Here is a 24,544-nt window from a genome sequence, read left to right on the forward strand (position 1 = left end):
CCCCTTACTTCCACTGGATAGTTCCTTACTCCACCAGTTGGTCTACTGAGGTCACCGGGACCACTCATGGAATCTAGGGCTACTAAACAAAGAGTAATAGAATCAGGCTCTAAACCAGTGGTTCTCAGCCAGTGGTCCGCAGCCCCATGGGTGTCAGCGAGTAAGTTTCAGGGGGTCCGCCAAAATAAACCCGGCTTCAGCCCCAGGCAGCAGGGCTCGGGGAAGGAGCGCCAACTCCATTCTGACTCACCTCAGTGGGCCACCCAGCCTGTGGGTCCGCACCAGCAAGTTTCACACTAAGTAAAACAAAAATAATATTCAGGTTTTTTTTATTTTTGTACCTAGCTTATGCTTTTCTTTTGTACAACACAAATATGTGTGTGTGTGTGTGTGTGTGTGTATCTGTACAACTCTCAGTGTAATATGGCTTTTCATCTGTTGGATACGCAGAAAAACACTTGTTGTGGCACAGGTGGGCCATGGAGGTTTTATAGCATGTGGTGGTGGTGGGGGTGGGGTGGGGGGTCTCAGAAAGAAAAAGGTGGAGAACCCCTGCAAGTCTACACAGGTCCCCAGTAAATGGGATCTGTATGGGGAAGTCCCTGATAGCATTATTTGCTCTGCTCCTTTCTTGTTGCTAGGAATAGTCTATTTCCCATTACAACCTCAAGGTCAGAGCAAGAACTCGGGAGGCAGTAAACCAGGGTCTCTCCTCTAGTGGGATGCCGGGCAAGTCACTCCCCGCCTGTAAAACGGGGATCTCTCCCTCCTTTTGTATCCTGAGATGAAAAGGGTTAAATCAGTGCAAACTATTACTGCTGTACAAATAATGAACAAACCCATCAGAGAGAACATCATTTATCTGTATTAAACTGTACACCAAAGAATTTTGTTTGCCAAATATTGTACAGCAAAACGTGTCAGTAAGGGCACATATTATATTCCAGATGAAAAGCCAAACTGTGCATGTGTTGATTAAAGAAGGCGGCTCCAAATGTAGGATGCGGAGATCTCATGTACTACCATCAGCTGCTCCAGAATGAAAGCCTAAAATCTTTCACTCTACGCTGAGCCAAAAGTCTGTCTCGTTAACATTTAACGCTCATTGACAATCTAACACATCACAGAGTTAGAATGTACGAAGAGTATTATACAGTGGGAACAGTTTCTAACACGCGGTTATCTTCAGTTCTTCTCCCGAGACTAACGGACACTGAGAAGAGACAGAAGAAATGGGTGGGAGGGGAAAAGTCACAGTTTGGCATCTGACGTGAATAACGTATTATACTTGTGTACGACATTCAGTGATTCTACACAACAGGCTTTCGAAAACAGATCATCTCAGGACTTCATGGGAGGGTGAACTTTGTCAAGGAGAGTTAAACTTCCTATGAGTTTGGCTTCCTAGGGGAGAAGTCAAGCAGCAGCAAGGGGTTACAGAGATGAATAGTGGATTCTTCGTGACATGACTCGAATACTAACAGGGAGGCATTTGGATCCCAACTTTGCCAATCTTCAGGGATGCTTGACCCAGAGAATGAGGACCAACCCATTCTGGACATAGGGCCTGGTGAGAAGTGCAGATCCAGGACTATCTGAATACAGTTAATTCTGGTATGGTTCTAACAATTTCCCCGACCAGTGTGGATAAAGGATCTCCAGGGTACCCTGCCCCAAACACCTGAGAACTGCCCTGCCTCTATTAAAGCGTAGTTCTTCCAGGACGCTTTTCATCTGTAGACCTCAATGCACATGACAGAGAAAAGGTCAGTTTAAATCATCCCCATTCTATAGACTGGGCAACAGACCTAGAAAAGGGAAACCACTAATCCAGGAACAGAACCCTAGTCTCCTGACTCACAGTCCAATGCCCAATCCGCTGGACCTTGCTAAAAAGCCCCACATGAAGTGCCTCTAGCTTGGTTAGACTAGATAACAGTTCCCATTCCCCCGCAGGAATTAATCTATCAAGGGAACTCAGTGTTAGAACCACAACACTATTTCACCTCTCTCTCCAGCCGGATATTAACACCCCTTAAATGTTCTGTCACATGGGACAGTCCTGAACTGTAGGACTTTCCTACGGCTACACTGTTGGAGTAATCCATAAGAAAGGACCCTCTTCCATCCACACTGAACTATTAAAGAAGCAGAACAAAGACCAGGGTTATTTCCCATTTAGGAGCAGTAATAAAATAAAGGGTCATATTTCTCTCCCCCCCCCATAACATTTTTTTGTCATTTTAAACGGATTTAACCAACTATTTATGGCAACTGTGCAATTGAAACCAGTTTCCTGTCTAGCATCTATTCCTTCCATTGTGTTCATGCTACCTATGCATTGTAGGGCTGCTCGTTAGAGATGGAACTGTTGGCACCAGTTTCCCCCCCCTCCACTGCTCTAAAGTCAAGTAACTGAACCATTGTTTTTTTGGGGGGAAAAGACATTGTGTAAATGAGAATCAGGCCCTGAAGGCTCATTTCATATTGCTCTCAGGACACAGGAGGTCAAAATGCAGGTGAAGATGTCACTTACTTCCACTGTAAAGGGGTCTTTGTGTAAGTGAGTCTAAGACCCGTTGGAGCTTTACAAAGGTCCTGATCGATGGCCCACTGAAGTCAACGGAAAGACTTATGGCCGTTCAGCGGGGTCTGGATCAGATATGAGGGCCAAAAAAAAAAAAAAAGGATGCGCTAAATTTGGGGGGGTCTGAGGTTGGAAAGAGCTTCCTTTCAAAGGCTCTCCAGTCAGCCCAATCGAATTTCCAAGCCTTAGGCTCACAAGTCTTAGGCCATGAGTTCTTCTGGAAAGACTGCAGAATGACTGATTATTAGGGAGTTAATCCTTGTAGCGTTAGCTTTTTCTTTTTTTAAGATCCAAATTAATATTCCCTTTTGTCCCTCGGAATCTCAACGTCTCCCGAGACCAGAGAGAGGCCTCAGAGATCTCGTGCGCTCAGAGATTACCAACCTCACCGTCATTACTGAAAATCACGCTGTACTGTGGGAATCATTTGCTACGGGAGGAAAAGCTTCCCTAGGCCTACAAGTTAGCTCTTTTATGGTAAAGAAGTAGGTTAAGGCAATGGGCTTATCGAAGATCCATCAGCACCACATCTCCCTCAGCTATTGACACATGAGTGCAGCTCTGAAAGAAAGAGGAGAAATGGGAACGTTATTTAAATACCTTCATCCCTTACATTCTATTGGCCCTCACTGTGGCCTCTGAGCATCTCTCTATCAGTGGATTTTATTCTTACACCCCCTCCAGTGAGCCCCATTGTACAAATCGGGAATTAAGACACAGGGTACATTAAGTGACTTGTCCAAGGTCCCACAGGGAGTCTGTGGCTGAACCAGGACCTGAACCCAGGACTCTCCAGTCCAAGTCCAGCGTCCTACCCTTTAAACCATCCCTTCTGCCAGGAATAAGTTATACTTCGCACTTAAAGCATTAGTCATCAGTAGACACAGAAGTATTACAAATCTGAGGAAGCATTAGCCCCTTCATTTCCTAGCTGGAGAACTGAGATTCAGATAGGGCGAAGTGACTTGCCCAAGGTCAAACAGCAAGTCATTGGCAGAGCTGGGAGTAGAGCCCAGATGCCCCCAGTCCTATTCTCTGCCCACTGGATCATGACACCTCCATTAGAGGAGGGGCAAGACAATTTTTAGAAACAGGAACAAGCCCTATGGATAAATTTGCTCCATGAATGAACGTGGCCACCTCACCCTGTTAGCAAGACATTCAAAGTCCCCTCTCACAATGTTCTCAGTAGGAATTTAGCCCCATTCTGCAGGTGGGGATACTGAGGCACAGAGTAGAGAAGCTACTTGACAGAGGTCACAGCATCAGTCAGTGTGTGACAAACAGAACCCAGGCGTCCGGCCCCCCAGCCCTGCATTGATTACCCCAGACAAAGTTCCATGGGGGTGGTCGCACATCCCCTTCCTTCCCTGGATTACAGGCCAGCCTTGCAGTATAGCTACGACTTCGGTGATTGATTGAACAAGCTGAATGAGCTGCAGTTCTCACTGTCCCTTCTCTTCAGGTACTTACGGTGAAGAGAGGTGGATCTTTGCTGTGTGGATGAAAGCCCTTCTGCCGACAGGAAGAGATCTCCTCCAGGCCATGGTCTGTCAGCTTGAAGAATCCCGTCCTACAGAGATAAGATGCTTTGAACAACTCGGGCCTTTAAAAAGATCAGCAGAGCAAATCCCTTGGGTCAGACCTGTTTTAGTTTCTCATTTTCCTTCTGATGTCGTACTAACAATGAAACCCTCACAGACACCCCCTCCTCATCGCCCCCAAACTTTTAGTAGTCACCAAGGGTACGTCTGCATTGCATTGTAAATGCAGACTCAGCTCTGAACCCAACTTCTTCTCCCATCCCCACACCAACCGCCCTGTCTCTGGTCAGCAAGCACTGGGGACCCGAGTCCTAGGACCCACCCGGGAGGATGGGTTTGAGCCAGAGTGCTGCTGAGATTCAAGTCCAACCCCTCATTTTGCAGTGTGGATGCAACTCAATCCGCAGACCCAAGTCGGAAGGTTGGCCCAGTGCAGTATGGACGCATTTAGCACGGCTGTAGGACACAGGTCCAGCAACTGTAAGGCCAAGTTTACAATGCAGTGTAGACGCTCAAGCGCAGACTTGGAAACACCAAGTCCACAAGCCTGGGTCCCACAGACCCAGGCTTACAATGCAGTGCACACTTACCCCTAGAGGGCCCAGCTGAAGTTAGGGCTCCATGGTGCCGGGTGCTTCCTGGAGACAGAACCATACCTGCCCCAAAGAGCTTACGGTCTACATAGACAAAGGAGAAAGTCTCCACATTTTACAGATGGGGAACAAAGGGTCAGCCAAAGGGGGGCTGGTCAGACAGGGCAGGTGTAGCAGAGCTGGGAACTGAACCTAGATCTCTGGAATCTCATAATGCGCCCTAACCCCAAGCCCCCGCCTCAATTCCACGTTATGATTCTACAATAGTTTCCAACTAGTTCTAGTGAGAGCTTGGGATGGGATTTTCAGAAGTGTCTAAGCGACTTTAGAATCACCCTGGTTTCCAGGGAACATGTGCACGTAAGGCCTGCTGTACAAACTCCACACAGCGTTTGTAATGGTGGAACTGTCGGGTTGGGGCCCACGAGATTTGACTTATACAGTTATAGCAGTACCTAGTGTAGACGCAGTTAGACTAATATGAAGGTTCCTATAACTGCATCCACACAGAGGGTTGTGTTATTTTAACTACACCAGGATAACTAAAGCAGCACAGCTTGGGTGTATAGACAAGGCCTAAGTTGACAAGACTGTCAGCTCTGTAAGGCAGGGATCATCTTTGTACAGCACCTAGCGCAACGGGATCCTGCGCCACGCCTGCAGCTTTTAGGCGCTACCGTAATACACCTGATAAACAACATTTCTGAAAATCTCATCTGCCCAGGAATGACATGATTGGGAAGCAAACACACTCCCCTACTTACTCCTGGTATTTGGGTGCACACACAATGGCAATGGACTCAGCCAGCATCATCTGATAGGAGCAGTGCGTGTGCAGATCCACGCTGGAGAGAAAAGCTGTTTGCGTAGGGTGAGTCTAAACATGGACACGTAAAAAGGAAAGGAAAGAGTTAAGAAGCCTGGCTCAGAGATCATGGGGTTCGAAACAGCAGCAAGGACTGACAAAGCGGTCACAAAAAGTAAAGCTTTTTGATTAACAGAGCAGTAGCATGCTAAACCTTTACCGTACTTGACAGGCCAAACACCCGCCCCAAACGGCCATTTCAAACTAAGATTCCTCTCTTTGTTTGATACTAGACTGAGAAAGACGCAGAAAAGGATGTAGGTTGCCAAAGAAGCCCCGTGTAATCTTGCATCTCAAAGCACACTTAAGTACAGTTATAAGCTATATTGTATGCACTCCCACATAGGAGTCCCTTCACACTCTTACAAAATGCAGCACCTTCTGGGGTGGAACACGTTAGCTGTTTAACACAATATAGCCACACCAAACAGGGTAGGAGGTAAGAAGATTCTAGAATCCAGTCAAGACTGCAGGGGATTTTAGGGTGGCACAAAGCAATCAGTCAGTTAGAATTTGCCCAGAACCCTGGATTTAACACCCCAACTCTTATGAAAACGGTCCTGGGGTCTGTCAGGACCTTTGGTTGTGTCTCTCATCCCAGCCTCCTTAACTGTAACATCTAAAATAATGAAGATCAATTGGCATCAGATGGACTTAATGGAGTTAGATCCCTTCATATGAGAACAAATCTCCCACAACCCTTCACCCTCCCCGATGGGAAAAAGCACGGTCTCTTTCTGCAGGTCCCTCGGCTGTCTGAGAGGGGAAGCTAGTGCCTAGGGGGACAACTCGGCCAGTATCCTGCAGTTGCCAGTGTTTGCAAGACAGGTGCCACATTGGAAACAGCGTTCCTCAGCATGAAATGTTTTGCTTGGCGTTTGGCACCACTCCGAAGGCCGAGTCTGGACTGGGAACAAGGCCAGCTCTGGAGGTTGTACAGGAATCTGGAGCTGGCTCACCAGCAGATGGACGTCTGGAAGAGGAGCTGAGGAAAGCACTATCCCGGGGAACCGCCCTGGGGGTTAAGCAGAGGCACCTGGCTCAGAGCTGGAGCTTCAGAGGGGGAGTTTAGCATCTGGGACAATGGCTCCGTTGTTGAGGCAAAATACCCAAGACATCTATGTAGCTCTCAAGTTGCGTAAGCAATACACTTCTCCTCTTGAGCACTCCCAGGGCAGGGGGCTGGGAGAATGGGGTCACAAGACAATCCCTCATCTCCCAGAGCCCCGTACCAAACAGGCCAGCTTTCCTACAGCAAACGCCAGCGCTGCTCTCTGCTCTGATGGGAAACGGCACTTAAGCCCAAACAGAAATTACAGAGCCTTCTGCTTAGGCTTGCAGGGGGAAAGCTTCCACTCAAGATCCTTACGTTCAAGGGGGAAGTATTGATGTTCCCGAGGGGCGGGGAGGCGGGGGGGAGGGGAAGGCCCAGAGAAGGGAAGGAACTTGCCCAAGATTTTGTTTCTATGCACAGCCTGTTTGGGAAGCTCTGCATACAACGATCATTGCAATATAATGACCTAACAAAGAGGGTGGGGTTGCCAAACCCATAGAGGGTTTGCCAGACTGGATCAGACTACCTAGCCCAGTATCTCACCACCAACAGCAGCCATCACCAGATGCATCAGAAGAAAAAATCCCAGACAGGACACTTTAACTATCCCCTTAAACCGGCTTTCCAGCATATTTGATAGGAGTCAGGCCTGTGGGCTCAGGGAAGCACTTACATGGATCCATCCCAGAGTGATGAGGCTGTCCTGATCCTGAATCAGGAAGAGTTCCTCCTCGTTCTCTGTGTTGCAATAATCGGGGCCTCCGTGTTGTTTGGGGACAATGACGTGCGTTATCGTGAACTCGTTCCTCAGCTGGAAGATAGCAGGGAGAGGGTGGTTACAAAGAGGATAGTGATCAATTGTTCTCCATGTCCACAGAAGGCAGGACAAGAAGCAATGGGCTTAATCTGCCACAAGAGAGATTTAGGTTAGATATCAGGAAAAACTGTCTAACTCTAAGAGTAGTTAAGCTCTGTAACAGGCTTGCAAGGGAGGCTGTGGAACCCCCATCACTGGAGTTTTTGGAAAACAGGTTGGACAAATCGCTGCCAGGGATGGTCTAGGTTGACTTGGTCCTGCCTCAGTGCAAGGGGCTGGTCTAGACAGCCTCTCAAGATCCCTTCCAGCCAGACATTGTCTGATCCCGCAAGGCAGTCTACAGTGGACAGAGCAACGCATCAGAGCATTAGCCAGTTTCAGTGCAGCTTTATATCGCTGCATTGACTACACAAGGCCCCAGTCCTGAGCCCAGAACTGAGGCCTACGTGTCCTTTTACCATAGGATGCTAGACAACCAGAAAGCTTTGGGATGTACGTTATTTAAAAAAGCTTAGTGTTGTACACCAACAGAACATTTTTACATTAAGCTGGACAAAGTCATGAACTGGATGATGAGATGGGGTTGGCAAGGGGCTGGATCTGATGACCCAAGAGGTCCCTGCAACTCCTAGGACACCAGGAAATCTTGTAATTATGAGGTTAGCAATAGACTAACCCACGAGTCACGACTGAAGGTTACTACCCTCTGACGGCAGCTCAGTGACTTATTGGGTGGGTTTGAGTTCCCAGTGGAAAACTGCCCATTTCACTACTTCCATTGTAAACCCCTTGGGAAGGGAGCATCGTTTTGGTCGGTGTTCGTACAGCACCTAGCACAATGGGGTCATGTGTGGGGCTCCAGGGTGCTATCATAATATAAATAATTTAAAAAGCCACCCCCAGCTGCCAAATTATTAACAATGATAAAATACTTCACTCTTACACAGCACTTTGAGAGGAAGAATTTAACACAAGAAGGGGGGTGGGAAAGGCTGCAAGCACTGGAGAGAAGCTGCTATAATTAGGGCACCTTTTGGGGGAAAGAAGCCTGTAGATGTTTAGCTGTAGTGAAGGAGGGCTATCAAGGTGGACAGAGTTTAAACACCCTACAGGACTTCAAAGAAGAGACCCGATCGCCAGCCAAACAAGGTGCCCAATCCCATAATCAGATTCAAGCAGACAGACCTCTGTGGAGCCCCCTCGATTTCAGAGACACCTGTACGCATGCAGTCCCATTCTGCATGGATCAGAACGCAGGATCGGGGCCTACGATGCGACTGCAGAAGGTGAACATCAGAGCACAAATACCCATCAGGACAAGGCTTGTGAAGGTGGAATGAACACACAGCCATGGCCTGCACTGTCCGGGACTTTAAAGAGTCAACAGGGCCATCTTAAGGTCACATGCAATGACAATTTAAAGGCAACGTAGGATCCGACTTTAGAGTCAATGCAGGACATTGCAACAAAGGTTTTATTAGGAGATCAAGAGCCCAAAGGGGAACCTAAGGCAAAGATATTGACATGGCTTTACCCAGAATGTCACCTTACCAGTTTCCCACAGAGGATTCCACATGTCTCCACACCCCGGGCAGTGTTAGCATCAGCTACCTGGAGGAACTTATGGCAGAGCACCTTGGGGATGACGACATGGCGAAGGCCCTCCGTCATTACGTCTGTGGGGACAGGAAGGGTAGCTGTGAATACAAGGCAAGATTTGTGGCAACGTGCAAAATTTACTGCAATGTGCCTCAGGAAAGGTCAATACCTAAAGAGGCAGGGGAAATCATTTCAGCCAAACAACTCAGGGCTGAGGTTTGAAAATAAACAAACTAGGTACACAAATAGCTGCTCTTCGTATTCCTAATGAGTACTTGAAATCACTCTTATATAGCACTTCACATTCATAGATCTCAAAGGGCTTTACAAAGATGGAGCTGGGGAAACAGAGGCACAGAGAAGGGAAGGGGCCTTCCTAAAGACACACAGTTTAGCGATGGAACCAGGAATAGAATCCACAGGAGTTTGGACTCCCAGTCCAGTGCTCTACCCGTTGGACCATGCTTCCCAAATTATGTGCGTTAATCAAGTAATTGTGCAAGTGGTGTGGCTAACTGCCATATCTCCAGAATCAAGTAGGCTGTCCAACTAAGTCTCGAATTTCTTTAAAATGGGAAAATCACAAAAAAAAGGTCCTGGTTACCCTGCTGTTCTGGTAATATGACCAAAAAGCCAGGATGCAAAACTGACCCGAATCAGAAAGTGAAATGGACCAGCCCGTTTCCCCTCTCTCTAGCCTGGTAAAATACCAAGAGCATTCAGTGGAGAAAGGAAGTTTGATTTAAAAGAAACCATGCTCCATTGCTGTGACCAAAAGGCTGAGTAACACAGAAGAGAACCGCATACTGGGCCCAGCTGTGATCTCACACTAGTGGGACCCCATCGACTTCAGTGAAGTTCCTCCCAGTTTGCACCCATGTGAGTGGTCAAAATCAGGCTCGTTTATGTTCCCCCACCCCATCTTGACAGCATCCCTTTAGAGACCAGAAATGCTTTCAGATGGGTATTGATATTTTTAGGGCACATGTGGAGGGAAAGGACAGAGGGAGACAATCAAACGGCAAATCAGCACGGACTTAGCTCCAAATTTTGATCTCTGATTAGTCACTCCAGTGTGTAAGAAAGAGGAGAATCTAGCCTTTGATCTGAATCTGACTAGGGACTGAATCCTGCAAGGAGCTGAAAATGGGTGGCAAGGCACGTGAGTACGTGCTTAGCTTTAAGCAGAACAGTCCTACTGAAGAGGGCCAGAGCGCTCAGCAACTTGCAGGTTCAAGGGGAAGGAGCTATTTAAGGATTCTCCAGAGACACTCTCTCAGTCAGTGCAAGCACTCACTGCCCATACAGTTAGGGTGGGAGCCATTCTCCCTGCAGGGACGAGGAGGGATAGAGATAAAGATGAAAAGTTTCTAATACGTTATGTGTGTGCGTTTTCGCATAGGACACTTGAGACTGACACCATTTGTGGCATCTCTATTAGCTTCCAGCCTAGGTTCAGGCACCAGTGTCATTAACAGGAGTTAATTCCAAAAGGTACTAACTGTTTTCCGGACTCCCCAAAGCTCCAGGCTTCAGAGATCTGTCCACAACAGGCAGTTTTGGCAGCGCTGTTCCTACCACTGGGCTTGCAGGTGGAACAGGAGAAGCAGGAAGCTTTGGGGTTAAGTCAGTCGGGGGCTTTTCCACTCCTGGTATCAGGGGTCCTCCCAGAGACTCAGGACCTAGCTCTGGCTTCCCAAATTCCTGCAGGATTCTCAGACGCTCTTTCTCCAGCTCTTTGCGCCGGATCAGCTCCTCGAAGGCATTAAATTGCTCCTGCTCTGCCTGCTGCTGCTTCATCTGGGCTACCCTTTGCCTCTCCTCCTCCAGCTGCTGCTGCAGAGCCAGGTTACGCGCAAACTCCTCCTCCTCCTTCTTCTGGCAATGGGAACATGTAGGGACAACAGACAGGATGTCACTGGGTCTTGTGGTACAAACGGGTTAACTGAGCAGGGAAGAAGCCTAGGCATCGTCAATCCCTTTGACTATCCCTTCCCCAGCCGGAATCCTTTGCAGAATAGCTTCCCTTCTACATGACCAGCCAAAACACATCCACACACAGGAAGGAGCTGCAAACCAGGCAACCAACCAGATCACATGTTAAACAAGTGGAACACCACTGCAGCTTTGGCCCATGGACCCCAACAGGCTCCCACATACTGCTCCAAGCTTGTTCGGATCCCCATTGTCTGGAGCGCATCTGAACTGAGTGGTTTAGGTCTGAGCATGCGGATCAGACAGACAAGGAGGCCGGGGTGGAGCAGACGGGGTAACAAAAATAGGATGTGTGCAATTCTTAATAGCAGTTGTGTCTTGCCACCTGCTCTCAGCTTGCAGTTTTCGGTCTCCATTGCAGCAGAGGGTAAGTTTGAGGAACGACCTGCAGGAGGAGAAGGTAACTGGCCTTATGGACTCAGACTGGGAGTTTTCCCTCCCTGCGTAAGGGCCAGGCAGGGAGATAGCACCAAGGGGATTTTGGAAGAAGCAGGCAACCCCTCTATGACAAGGCAGCAGCGACACGCTAAGGAAGTTAGCTCCCAACACTGTGAAATCTGAGGCTGCAATGCTCCATTGCAGAATCCAGCTACCCAGTTTGCAGGTTCGAAGACCCTGGATATCAGTTTCCTTTGCAGCTGCAGGTTTTATTTGTGGTGCTGATGTTCCACCTCGCACCATTACTCACCTTTCGCTCACTGTATTCCACATACTCTTTGGTGTATCGCTTTAGCAGCTCCTTCTTCAGCTCCTCGGCTCTGGGGAACGCGACTTCTTTGAGTTTCTGGAGGGAGAGAGAAGAAGTGCGATGTCAGGACAGCAAGACCAGATGGGAATCTAGGGTCAGCAAGCCCACAGCACCGAGACAAAGTAAACTCAGCTCCCATACTTACTGCAGTGACAGGTATTAGGAGAGGTTAAGCCACAAACCGGCAGGGGGCTGGGATACTGACGACTACAGCAGAGAAGCAGGAGTCAGAGAAAGGAGCACTCAACGCAGAGAGAAACAAACAAATGGTGCTGGTGCATCCTCACAGGGCACCAATGGGACACATTGATCACATACAGACGTATCAAGGGTGGAAGGTCCTCATTTCCCACTCCCGCTGGGGGGGAGATGGCGTTCCAGGCTGCCTGGCACCAATGGGCGCTGTGAGAGCCAGCTATGCACTCACGCATTTATCCAGACGTGCACATCTGCGTCCCTGAAGAGCGGCATGAGGTTTGGGGAAAAACAGGCCCACACTTAGAGGGTCTCAGAAAGTCCCGGTGTCCTACTCCTGGGCCATCACGGAGACTTGTCATTTGGGGCCCTATTTTGAGAGGTGCTAAGTGCTCTGAATTCAACAGGGGTTGCAGGCAATGAGCACCTTGGGATAACGGACTCAGCCACCCCTTCCCCTCCACCCCAGAGCCAAACCTTTGGTGCACCAGTGCTCCAGCTTGGCTGTTCTGAAGCCTGTGTCCCCAACACCCCCAATGCTCACGTGCAGGTTAGGGAGGTGAACATGCAAGCTGGCCTGACATGCCTGTGTGAACGGTGCATTTCACATACTGACGTAAGGGTAGGGACTAATGAATATCGAGGAGATGATGGCAATCCAAGGACCAAAATGCTGGAAGACCTAGGCTGAATACTAGGGAAAGACACTTTCTAACAAGACCTGCCCAACTGTGAATGACGTCCCACGGGAAGGGGTGGAAGCCCCATTACTTCAGAGAGCGAGTAGCAAATAGGACAATACCACAGACAGTGTAGCAATAGGGAACAGGGCTGGAAGCCTGGCCAACAGAGGAGAACGGGAGGAAGAGGTAACTGAACTACCAGGAGGCACCACGGCAGCATTTCCAAACCGGAATTCCAGTTTTTGGCTTTCCTGTATTCAAGTTTTTGACCCAAAAAAAGGACAATTTTTTCCACAGGAACCCTATCCCCATTTTCCTGACCAGCTCCAATAGAGAACAACCCAGCAATGGCAGGATAACAGACCACCCAACACACCAGGCCCTTCTCTCCAACATCTATTACCTCAATGTTTTCTAACAGAAATTATTGAGAGAGAAAGAGACTCTTGGTAAGACCACTGCAAACTGTGACAACTTACCTTCACTGTGTCTTTCTTCTCAGGGAGGACGGCGGTTTTGTAATCGCGATGCTTCGGCAGCTTCTCTATAAACAGCCTGCAAACGCAGAGCAGAAAGATTGCGTTTCCAAACGGCGCCTGCAAGACGCAGGAAGAGATAGAAGACAACAGTTGCTCTGAGCTGGGTTTCTTGCACCGCAGCACAGATGTGCTCTGTGTTCCCACTTGCGGTGCCCAACGCTTACGTCCACTATTATGCTGTACTTGGGCGTTCCTCATCAATAGCAACTTCCAAAGATTAACCTCCTCCCAGGCTCTTTGGGATAGAGACGGTCTTTGCTCCGTATTTGTACAGCACCTGGAGCACTTAATTATTTGTAATATCGAAGTACCCAGGAGTTGCAGTCATGGACCAGGACCCCGCTATTCCCGGTGATGTACAAACACTACTAGTCACTCCACCATAACAATTTCCATTAAATGATAATGGATAACAACAACTTCCATTAAAACAAATTCAAACTGGAGTAAAATTAAACAGACCCAGAATAGGACAGACTATTCATGATAGCCCCAAATCAGGGCGATACTTAAGCACAAGAGTTGAAGCATGACAGTTGTGCCCCTGAAGTCAGTGAGGTTACTCACGTACTTCCGAATCTCACTAATTCAGGGCCTGCAAGAGGGAAATGAAACCATTTGCGCAGTAACTGGGGAATCAGCTAATTTCCCCCATTCATATGACTTAAATAAAAGTGAGCATCTGAGTTGAGAACTAGGAAGAGACAGAGGGAATGAACAGAACAGGGACAATTATTGACTGATCCATCCCGTTGTCCAGTCCAAACTTCTAGCAGTCAGAGGCTTAGGGACACCCATAGCATGGGATTGCATCCCTATCTTGGCTAATAGGCATGGATGGACCTATCCTCCATGAACTTATCTAATTCTTTTTTGAACCCAGTTATACTTTTGGCCTTCACGACATCCACAAGCAAGGAGTTCCACAGGTTGACTGTGTGTTGTGTAAAGTACTAGTTTTAAACCTGCTGCCTATTGATTTCATTCAGTGACCCCTGGTTCTTGTGTTATGTGAAGGAGTAAATAAAACCTCCTTATTTACTTTCTCCACACCACTCATGATTTTATAGACCTCAATCATATCCCACCCCGCAGTCATCTCTTTGCCAAAATGAACAATCCCAGTTATTTTAATTTCTCCTCATGTGGAAGCTTTTCCATCCCCCTAATCATTTCTGTTGCTCTTTTCTGTACCTTTTCCATTTTTTCTGCTTTTTGAGATGGGGCAACCAGAACTGGATGGAGAATTCCAGGGGCGGGCGCACCATGGATTTATATAGCAGCATTCAATATTTTCTGTCTTATCTTCTCTCCTTTTCCTAACGGTTCCTAACACCGTTTGCATTTTTGACTGCCACTGCACACAGGGCAGAGGTTTTCAGAGAACTATCCATGACGACGCCAAGAGCTCGCTCTTGAGTCGTAATGGCCAATCATTGCGTATGTGTAGTTGGGATTATATTTTCCAGTGTGCATGACTTTGCATTTATCAATATTGAATTTAATCTGCCATTTTGTTACCCAGTCACCCAGGTTTGTGCGATCCCTTTGTAACTCCTCGCAGTCAGCTTTGGCCTAAAACTATGTTGAGTAATTTTGCGTCATTTGCAAACTTTGCCACCTCACCCGCTTTCCCGGGTCATTTATGAATACGTTGAACAGCACAGGTCCCAGTCCCCTAAGGCCTTGGGGGACCCTGCTATTTACCTCTCTTCATTGTGGAACCTGATCATTTATTCCTACTCTTTATTTCCTATCTTTTAACTAGTTACTGGCCCACGAGAGGTCTGTCTCGCTTATCCCAGTGGGATAAGAACACCTACTCATGGGGCATATTAATGCTTACACGGCCCATAGAGAAGCGCTACATAGGAGTTAAAACTGGAGCCAAAAATAGTCAAAGGATCCAGAAGACTACTCATGACAGTCCTGCTCCAGCAAGGTACTTACTCACATGCCTAAACTTCAGGCTAAGCAGCTATAAATGCCAACTCTTATGTACCTGCTACATGGCACTTTCCGCTGTGTAACAATCTCACTGTGTGGCATCCGCTCGAGTGTCTGAACTGGACTTTCAGCCACACTCCCAGCTTAACCCACTAGGAGCAACAATAATGACTGTCAGATACCCCGTGGAGGGAAGAGGGACAGAAAGGACTAAGCAGAAGCCCAAGGAAGAGTGGTACAAGGAAACAATCAGACCATACCTGACCCAGTTAGAATTAGAGCTGGCACAGTGATCACAAAGATGAGCAAAGGGATGGAGTGCAAGCAATGGCTGAGGGAACTATGTTTAGGTTGGAAAAGAGGAGATTAAGGGGGAGATATGAGAGCAGTCTTCAGACACTTGAAAGGTTACCATAGAAAAGATGGAGAAAGGTTGTTGTCCTGCCTGGTGTGGCAAGAGAAGAGGCAATGGGTTCAAACTACAGCAGAGCAGATTTAGATTAAAACTCAGGGAAAACTCCCTAACTGTAAAAATAGTAGGATGATGGAACAGATGCCTAGGGGGGTTGTGGTAACTTCTTCACTGAAGGTTTTCCAAAGGAGGCTAGATAGCCATCTGTCTTGGATGGTTCAGCCGCAACAAAGCCGGCATCTTTGCAGGGGGTTAGACTACCTGACCGTTATGGTCCCTTCTAACCCTATGAGTCTATGATCACGGAGTTTATACTGGAGAGAGCACGTGTGTGCTAAACCTAAGCTGAAAACTGAATTAAAGCTACAGTCCCTTGAGAACGGGCCCAGCTTTCTGGAGCCTAGAATGCTCCTCACCTCTATGGTGAGTGGATACACCATTCTCCAAAGACCAGAGCGAGAATGACCCAATCGGCCAGCATCCTATTAAATAGCATGAAAAACATTCCTCATGCCGATTGGTGTTCCCTGCTGGCCTCCTGCTTCCTGCACACAGCTGCAAAGCAGGAGACATGAACCTTTGATCATTGCAAATCACTTTCTAAGCTGGAGAGGAAGAAGAGTCATTCGGATGGGGCAGGGACAGGAGCTGCACATCTGGGGTGTGTGGAGAAGGCTGGGTTTCAGCACATGCTCCAAAGGGGGATTCCCTGAATGAGGAAAAGCCACGTGGCCAAACCCACATGATTAAGGAAGGACAGAAAACGCAGGTACCATGAAATCCATCAGGTCGGAGAACAGAGACATGAAATAAACCCACCCGTGTGTTATAAAAATCTCTGTTTATGCATCCCTTACTCACAGGAGTAACTCCTTACTTATGGGCATAGTTAAAGGGCACGTCTACCCCACAGAAATACCTGTGGCCAGCGAGTCTCACAGCCTGGTTCTACAGCCTGAGGCTTGTGCTTCGGTGCTAAAACTAGCTATGTAGATGTTCTGGCATGGGCTCTAAACCCAGCCCCCAAGTTCCAGCCACGCAGGAACATCTACACGGCTCCTTTCAGTGCCACAGCGTGAGCCTGGGTTGCCGAGAGTCGCTGCTGCAGGGGGGTTGGCTTTTTGCTGCGTATGCGTACCTGATGGAGCTACGGGTGTGGGTGGGCAAGTGCTGCGGGATCAGCTTTCAACAACGGCCTTGGCCCAAAAGCGGTTAAGCCACCACTTTGCTCCCAGGCGACCTTTCCAGATGCACAAATCAGGAGCAATAGTTCCAGAAGCAGGGCAATGTGACAGAGAGGGTTCCCCTCCCTCTCACTCCCCAGCGAGAATCCAAGTCAGGCCAACTGGGACTCAAAATCCTTGATCATCTCATGGCTTTTCACTGGCTTGTGTGGAGCTGGTGAGCTCAGTCCACCAGCCAGCCGGCAGCTGCCGCTAGAACATAAGGACGGAAGAATCCCATGCACCGCTACCGACTAGCGACCGAATGGCTCGGCAGCAGTTCTGCAGAAAAGGAGCAGGGGGTTGGACTAGATGACCTCCTGAAATCCCTTCCAAGCCTGATATTCTATGATAAGCCACCCCCCAATTGGCTTCTTGTATTGGCAAGCTCAGCAGAGAGGCCAAGAACTGAATGGACCAAGGAAGAGAGAACTCTGCTTGAGATCAGGGGGCCCAATCAGCCCCATGCCCCAACAGCCAGCTGGGCTGGGAGCACCAGATGCAGCAACAAGGTGGGAGTATGCCCTTATCTGAATCCAACTGAGCAGATCTATGTCCAGGCAAAGCTCCAATGAAGCTAATGCATGGATCCCATTGTAGGATCAGGGCCTTAATGTTCCACGTAACTTGTGGATTCTAACTGCAAGACTCTGTATCAGACACGGACACACAGGGCTGCACTTGTTAGCATTGATTGTCTCCCTCTAGGGGCTGGAGCACATATAAAAGGTTACGAATCAGCCACGGCCTCCAAGCTAACAGATACATCCGGGGGCCCCCAGCATTTCAAATCCCCAGACAGGTCACCCCAAGTTGAGGCTTCTATGGGGATTGAACCGATGAGCTCTGGAAGTAAAAGCATGAGCCACCACTGCTTAAGCTACAGAACCAGCCTATTAGCATACAGTCAGCAGCAGCCTGTCATCCAGCCACCGGGGGCGGACAAATAAGCCCCACTGCGTTAGCATGAGTTACACACGGTTAAAAATCGAAGTTAGGACAGTCAAGAGTTAAGGCTCCTACAGCTGAAGCCCACCTCTGTGCAGAGCCAATCACAAGCCCCCCTTCCCCCACCTCAATTCTATTTAAGCTCAGTGTGAATAGGGACTCCCCCGCACCACGCAAAACCACACCAGGGAGGCAGCTGAATGCTGCAGATCTGTTGAAGGATGTCACAGATCCAGTGCTGCAGGAGATCTCTTTACAGCCCAATGCCTTGGGGAAAGCATGCAAGACAGCAAGTTTACGCACCCCACCCCCATGGCAGTGTGACATGCCCACTAAGGGAACAAAGTAGCCCTGAAAATATTGGATATTTCATGGTCAGGCTGCTTACAGCCCTGATCCCTGGCTATAGCCACAGAGGGCGCAAGACAGGAGTGGAGAGGGGAAGTGGCTTTATGTGCCTGATCCTGAGACTACTCTGTGCTGGGGCAGTCCCCTAACAAGGTAGAAAAATTCCGCTCTAGCTTGTGCCAGTTGCCAAAGGCAGCCAGCGACTTGCTGGGACCCAGGAGGTCAGTCCCCACTACTTTCCCACAAACATGCCCCCAGCTGCAGGAAGAGTCACGAGGGAGGCTGAGGGCAGTTTGGGGCCAGAGATGTACTTGTGTAATTAGAGATATCAAATCCAGCCGATGCATAACACACTGCTGTGCAGCACCTGGCTACAGCACATAGTCACACCACACCCACCCTCCGTTTGTTACGGGACAAACTCTGCTCTCCTAACCAAGCAAATTCAGGGTAAAGCCACTGACGTGACTTTGGAGTTACACTGATGGAACAGGGAAGTCTGGCCCTATAGCTGAAGGGGGGGGGGAGGCAGGGAAGATTCATAGGGTACAAGGCCAGAAGGACGATTATAATCCTTTACTCTGTGCGTTACACCTCGTGATTGTTGCATCAAGCCCACAATGCCTGCTTGGGCTAGAACAGATCTTTTCACAGTCTTGCTCTAAACCTTTGAGTGATGGCGAATCCACCACAACTCGGTACATTGTTCCAATGGTTAATTACTCTCACTGTTCCAAACACGCACCTTATTGCTAGTCTGAATGCAACTAGTTTCAGCCTCCAACTCGGATGTCGTTCTGCCTTTGTCTGCTGGATTAGATGACAGAGAAGCAAACGCAGAGGGCTAGATTCGGGCCTCCTTTACAGCGACACAAGTCCAGAGTAACTCCACTGAAGTCAATGGAGCCATTTCAGATTAGTGCTGAAGTAGGGGACAGCAATTCTGGCCCAGACAGACCAGAGGAACTAAATAAAATATCCTGCCCAGTAAATCAGATCTAGGTAGAATGAAAGGCTAATTTCAATTCACCAGCATTAGGGACAGCACAGTGCAGGACCCAGGTCTCCCTGCCCAGACCACATAGCTTTCAGGGAAAGGTACATGCCACGTGTATGTCAAGGCTCCTGGAGAGGGAGCTCACCACCATCTGTTACCATTATCATTTGTTTAGCTAAAGGAGGTTTAAGCAGCAGCGTGCGAGGAACGGAGCTGGAAAGATTCCACTTGGTTTTACACTTACCAGCCTCCCACAGAGCCCAGAGCAATGTCCATAAAAGCCCAGGAAGTGGCAGGGGGGAAGAGAGGCTGGAGTCCAAGCTAATCAGAGAAAAATGTATTGAATTTAACAAGGTCAGGTGAGGAAAACTGTACAGATGCCACGGAAAAGCAAGTGCCAGACGGACACTGAATGGCATTGTGGGTAACCATCATACTTTGGGAAGGGGCCCCTCTCTTTTTTTAAGTTCCTGATTAGATTCAGGGAAACTTTCCTCCCCTAAACTCTGAGCACTTTAAGGGGAAAAAAAATAAAATAAATTGAAGCTGGGGTTTGCAAATGAGCCTAAGGGAGTGTGATGTTCACTGGGATTCGGGCACCTAACTCCCTTAGGCACCTGTGACAATCCTAACGTTAACGCAGCCTACACAGTTCAACCTTTTTCAACTTGAGATCCCAGCCTGACAGAATGCAAAAGCCCAGCTGGGCCTGGCTGGGTTAGCAATTAGATGGGAGATCTCTAAGAAAAAGCCACAGCTCTGCAGGAGTAGGTGAGGGCAATTCACAGCTAGGTCCCAGACGGTGCTGAGCACCCACGAAGATGGGTGGGAGTTGCTACCGGCCTCTCAGGATCAAGCACTTAACACACGTCCATACTGAACCAGAGTCCTCTGTGCAGCACTAGTGAGGGCATGGCCTTTCAAATGAGCCTCTGATCCTTGGTAAAAATCCCAGGCACTCCAAGAAGGTATTATTCACAGCTTGGTGCTAAGCAGCTGTCAGGTTTCACCCCAGGGGTGGGTGCATTTCAGTGCTGGGTCACCCAACATAGTTACATTTGGAAACCGCCATGGCATGACGCTCTATAGAGATATGACCCTTGCCCCTATGTACAGCATGGCCGCAAGAGAGGAGCTGGTGACATCTGAACGTGGGGACAAGGAAGAGTCTCTCCCTGATAATCCAGAGCAGAGAAGGAGGATCACAATGCACCAGATTCAAAACCAGGGTTGCAAAGACCACGCTGAGGAGACACTGTTGTACTTCATGCCATATGGCTGCAGTGCAGAGATAAGTCTTTATAGGTCAGAGGCATAATCAAGTCTAACCTGTGACTTTAAAGGGAGCATTTTACATTTTAACCCCGTAACAGGCTGACATTTGTCAGCACGTGCTGAAAGGGAGAAATGGGCTCACTGAGGCAGAGGACTCACGATCCCCACCTCAATATAGGGGAGTTGGGATTTTGCATGCGGGCTGAGCAGTCCTGATGGAGAAACTGGAGCAGCAGGCAAGCCAGGGAGGTTGGCTTGAGCCAAACTTTCTGATTGTTAATTTATTTGCCAACAAAAGCAAACCCCAGGAAGAGGTAAACCGACCGTATGCCATGTGTGGACTGTTTCAGAACTGATTGGGAAAGGCCCCTACTCCCAGACTCTTAGAAAATGCTGCAGTCACCTGGCAGGAGGAGGAGCAAAGGCTGACAGTACCAGCTGACCAGGGGCCTCAGCAGCAGAACATTTAGTGATTGAGTGATGAGGAGAGGGCATTTCCCAGTTTGCCTGGGACAGCAATAAACCCTGGCCCCCACCACAGCTAAGATTGTGCTGGTGCACCAGGGAGAGCTATGCCAGCGGTCATAGAGAAGAGGTAAGTTAAGATCTTGAGTGCTATTCACCTGCAGTCCAACAAAGGAAACCCCAACATCCAACCCTGTCCCAAAGCCCAGACCACAAAATCTGTTGCTGGTTTCTACTCATTGGCCAGTAAATGCCAGGTCAGATGAGAATGCACACCCAAGGAGGATGAGAATGAGAAGAGCATTAAGCTGGACAGGGCAGCAGGAGAGAACTGCTCTAGGGTAAGGGGGTTCTGTCAGAGATAGGAGCCTGGCATTGAGTGAGGAGGAAGAAGCAGCTGGGAGTGGCAAAGAGGAAGAAAGATAAAGCGACCATATACTTGTTCAGTTCTTTAAGGGTTAACTCAAGCTTCCCAGTGGTAGAGAGAATGTTTCTAGCCTGGATGGTTTGGGAGATGTTGGACTTTAAAGCTGACCACTGATCCCTTGGTCTAACCATTCAATGATAGCAATACTTGGCACCTATGTAGTGCTTTTCATTCATTGTGAAGAGGCAGGTAAGGGTCGTCACCCCCATTTTACAGATGGGGAAACTGAGGCACAGAGCAGGGACATGACTTGCCCCAGGTCACACAGGGAGCAAGCAGCAGAGTCTGGAACAGACCCCAGCTCTCCTGACTCCTAGTCTCTCCTGGATTGTAATGTATGGTGCATAACATCCAAGATAAAACAACAGCCTCAAAGAGCTTAAGATAAGTTATCCCCATGCAAGGCAAAGGAGCCCTTACGTGATATATTTGTTGTACAGTATGAAGGCGCGCTCAATGTTGCCTTCTTCAGAATAAATCGTCGCCATGCGGATGATTTCGAGCCCAGAGCGGTAATACCGCCGTGGCGGGACATCCTCATTCACCTCCACAGAGCTCCCCATCTGGATCAGCCTCCTAACTCGCTCCTCTGGAAGGAGGCTGACATCTGTGTGGTCAGGCATGAGGGCCAACAGGCTAGAGAGAGAATGAACACAATGCATGGAAATAGACATTATCCTGGTATATTCTCTATATCCAAATTTATCAGGGACATATCCCTACCGGGACATAAGGGAGGTGGGAGTGGCTTTCCTAGGAAAGGGAATATAGTGTGTGGGCTGAGCAGTCCTGAGGGAGGAACCCTAGGAACAGCCAAGCTCTCTTCAGAGCTTCACTTTTCAGATACATGCATTTTTGATTTGGGGGCAGAAATTCATTTGGGATTACCTGAGCCCCAGTTACCCAGATTAAAGTTTTTAGGAGAGATCAGACTGAGCCTGAATCCACTGTCAGGGTGTTTTGCAAGACTCCTCTTTAAACAAGCATTTCCCCTTAAACAATCATGTCTCAAGACACTTGAAGAAGAATCAGTCACCTACCCCCAGTCACTGTAAGAAACTAAGTTATGGAGTGTCTCCTACAGGTAAGTGACACATTCTCATTCAGTGTTCTGATTCCATGGCAATCGCTGCCACAGAATACATGATACCTAAATAAACAGCAAGAATCTGCAGAATCTCCCTTTATCAACCAGAAAGCACAGTACCCCATCCAACCCACCCTGCTCATGATCCCACCTGGCTCCTGCAAACACCCTCTTCACTCTAGCAATGCCAGATCCCACCCTCTTCTTCCATCCGGGCCCCTTCAAACACATTCCTGAATGACCACCTTCCTCCTTTCTGGTTCCCAATGATAATTTCAGGAGCCTGAGGCAGAACGCACTGCAAAGGGTTCAGGAAGCACCGCAGAATGGAACGCTTTCACACAAGAATCCTTACCTGTGTCACCGCCCAGTTGATGGAGACCGCCCTCTCTGCTTCCTGGCAGATACTAGCCACCTGAACTCCTAAAAACAGATAGTTTCCAAGTATCACCCACTGTGAACTAGTCAGTTTATGGGTTAAACCTTCAGTGAAATCATAGTGCTGGATCTGTAACATCCTGTAAATCCCTCAGCAACGTGACTGCCACCATCCCTGCATTATGATTTCTTGCATCCTCCCACTAAACAAGGGGAAAGGTCTTGATCAGAGACAACAGGGACCTGGGGATGTGAAGGGCTACAGGCAAAAGAAGTGTCATTTACAGCTTTACTTTCATGCAAGAGCCCCTTTTGAAGGCCTCAAATCCTGCAGTTCTTTGTCCTCACTCTGCCAAAACGCCTAGTGAACTCAATGGAAATTTTTCCTAAATAAGGGCTGTAGGATTTGGCCCTTAAACATCTCATACTCTGTTCATCTTATAAACATAAGAGAGTGGAATCCCCTTTCAGGACCGAAGGCTGAAGAGTGCTGAGCTCCATCAGGCAAGAACAAGGGAAACGCTTGTTCAGGAGCAGAGTTGAACTCTGTCCAGCGCCTGCAGAACCAGGCGTAGAGTGAAATCATTTCTCCCACATACCTGCCTTGGCGGTCAAATTCCAATCTGCATCTCGCAACCCCCCCGATTATTCAGGGCTTTCATCCCACTTCGCTACAAAGGGAGTTTCAGTTCACTCCCCTGTATAGACGAATACGCCTTTACCGTATGAGGGGGGGGGTTAGGCAGCCTGATCAGACACAGCTTGCTCACCACAGGCGGAAGGCACAGGGGAGGGACAGGCTTCGGGACAAGGGCCCACGCGTGGGGGGCACGGTCGCCACCTGCCCAGGGTTTCCCAGGGTCACCCCTTTTGAGAGGCCGCCGCCCTGGGAGGTGGGAACGGGTGCCCCGGACACGCGGCCAGGGCGGGGGGGGGGGGGCTCACCCAGGCTACCCCCGCTTTGTCTTTTGGGGGCCGCTCTCAAACTCGCCCCCGGCCTTGCCCCCAGGGTGGGGGGCCCCCCGGCCCCGGCGAGGCAGCGGTCGGCACGCTGAGGGGGGGCAGGGGCTCGGGGGGGCTCAGCGAAGGCCCCGCCCGCCGCAAGTGGGCCGGGCCCATCCCCTGGGCAGGGGGAACAGGCCGAGGGGGTCTCACGCCCCCCCACAACCCCAGAGACGGGGCGGGGCCGGGCTCTGCTCAGCGCCCCTCCCCCAGGGCCGGCCCCGGCCCCACCCCCGGGCGCCCCTAGGCCCCCCGCCGCGGACCGGGCCTGACCGGCAGCTCGACGCTCCGCGGGGGCCGCGGCCTCAGGCGGGCGGGGGCGGCCGCGGGTCCTCTCAGCCCCACGGAGGCGGGGGGGGGGGCGCGGGGGGCGCCCGCAGCCCAGAGCCAACTCCACTTCCGGGTGGCTGGGCTTCCCTCAGCCTCGCTCTGGGCTACGGGCCACGCCCCTTCTGAAAAAGCTCTATGCCGGCCTAGAGAGGGCGGGCCCACCTCGCTCTCAACAGCCAACCAGACGGCGTCTCCACATCCGGGTCGTCTCAGTGAACCCCCGCTATCCGGATTGGGGTCGCTACCTTTTTTCCTCTCGGCAAACTTTATTGGCCGGTCCGGGAGCCGCAGGCGGCCATCTTGGTGGAGGCAGGGGGACAGGAAGTGAAGTCATGCCTGTTATGAGATCTTGTGGGGGGAGGGGAGTAGCCTCTTAAAGGGGCCGCAGCCTCTAAGCGGAGTAAGGTGGGGGTGTATTAATGGCGTTGGGGGTTGTATTAAGGGCTTAGCCCTGCCTAGACAGGGGCTGCCCTCCTTGTGCCCATG

At 49.5% G+C, this 24,544-nt stretch overlaps 1 protein-coding gene across 5 annotated transcripts; it reads right to left on the bottom strand.

The window, feature by feature from the left end:
* Positions 1 to 842: 842 nt before the first annotated feature.
* On the bottom strand, positions 843 to 24,240 carry STAMBP (STAM binding protein). Of its 5 annotated transcripts, none has more exons than XM_048829063.2 (11): positions 24,221 to 24,240; positions 22,704 to 22,771; positions 21,682 to 21,897; positions 13,160 to 13,235; positions 11,743 to 11,838; positions 10,562 to 10,937; positions 9,012 to 9,136; positions 7,317 to 7,454; positions 5,489 to 5,601; positions 4,061 to 4,160; positions 843 to 3,148 (listed from the first exon to the last, which is right to left on the bottom strand). In XM_048829063.2, exons 3-11 carry the CDS (start codon positions 21,882 to 21,884, stop codon positions 3,092 to 3,094), a joined length of 1,284 nt encoding a protein of 427 aa, XP_048685020.1. In that variant the 5' UTR covers positions 21,885 to 21,897; positions 22,704 to 22,771; positions 24,221 to 24,240; the 3' UTR covers positions 843 to 3,091. The 5 variants fall into 5 exon arrangements, with proteins under 5 accessions (XP_048685020.1, XP_048685017.1, XP_048685021.1 ...); XM_048829060.2 differs by lacking the exon at positions 24,221 to 24,240 and adding an exon at positions 24,002 to 24,142; XM_048829064.2 differs by lacking the exon at positions 24,221 to 24,240 and adding an exon at positions 23,672 to 23,910.
* Between the last annotated feature and the right edge of the window lie 304 nt (positions 24,241 to 24,544).

Source organism: Caretta caretta, chromosome 26 (genome assembly GCF_965140235.1).
Source record: "Caretta caretta isolate rCarCar2 chromosome 26, rCarCar1.hap1, whole genome shotgun sequence".
NCBI lineage: Eukaryota > Metazoa > Chordata > Testudines > Cheloniidae > Caretta > Caretta caretta.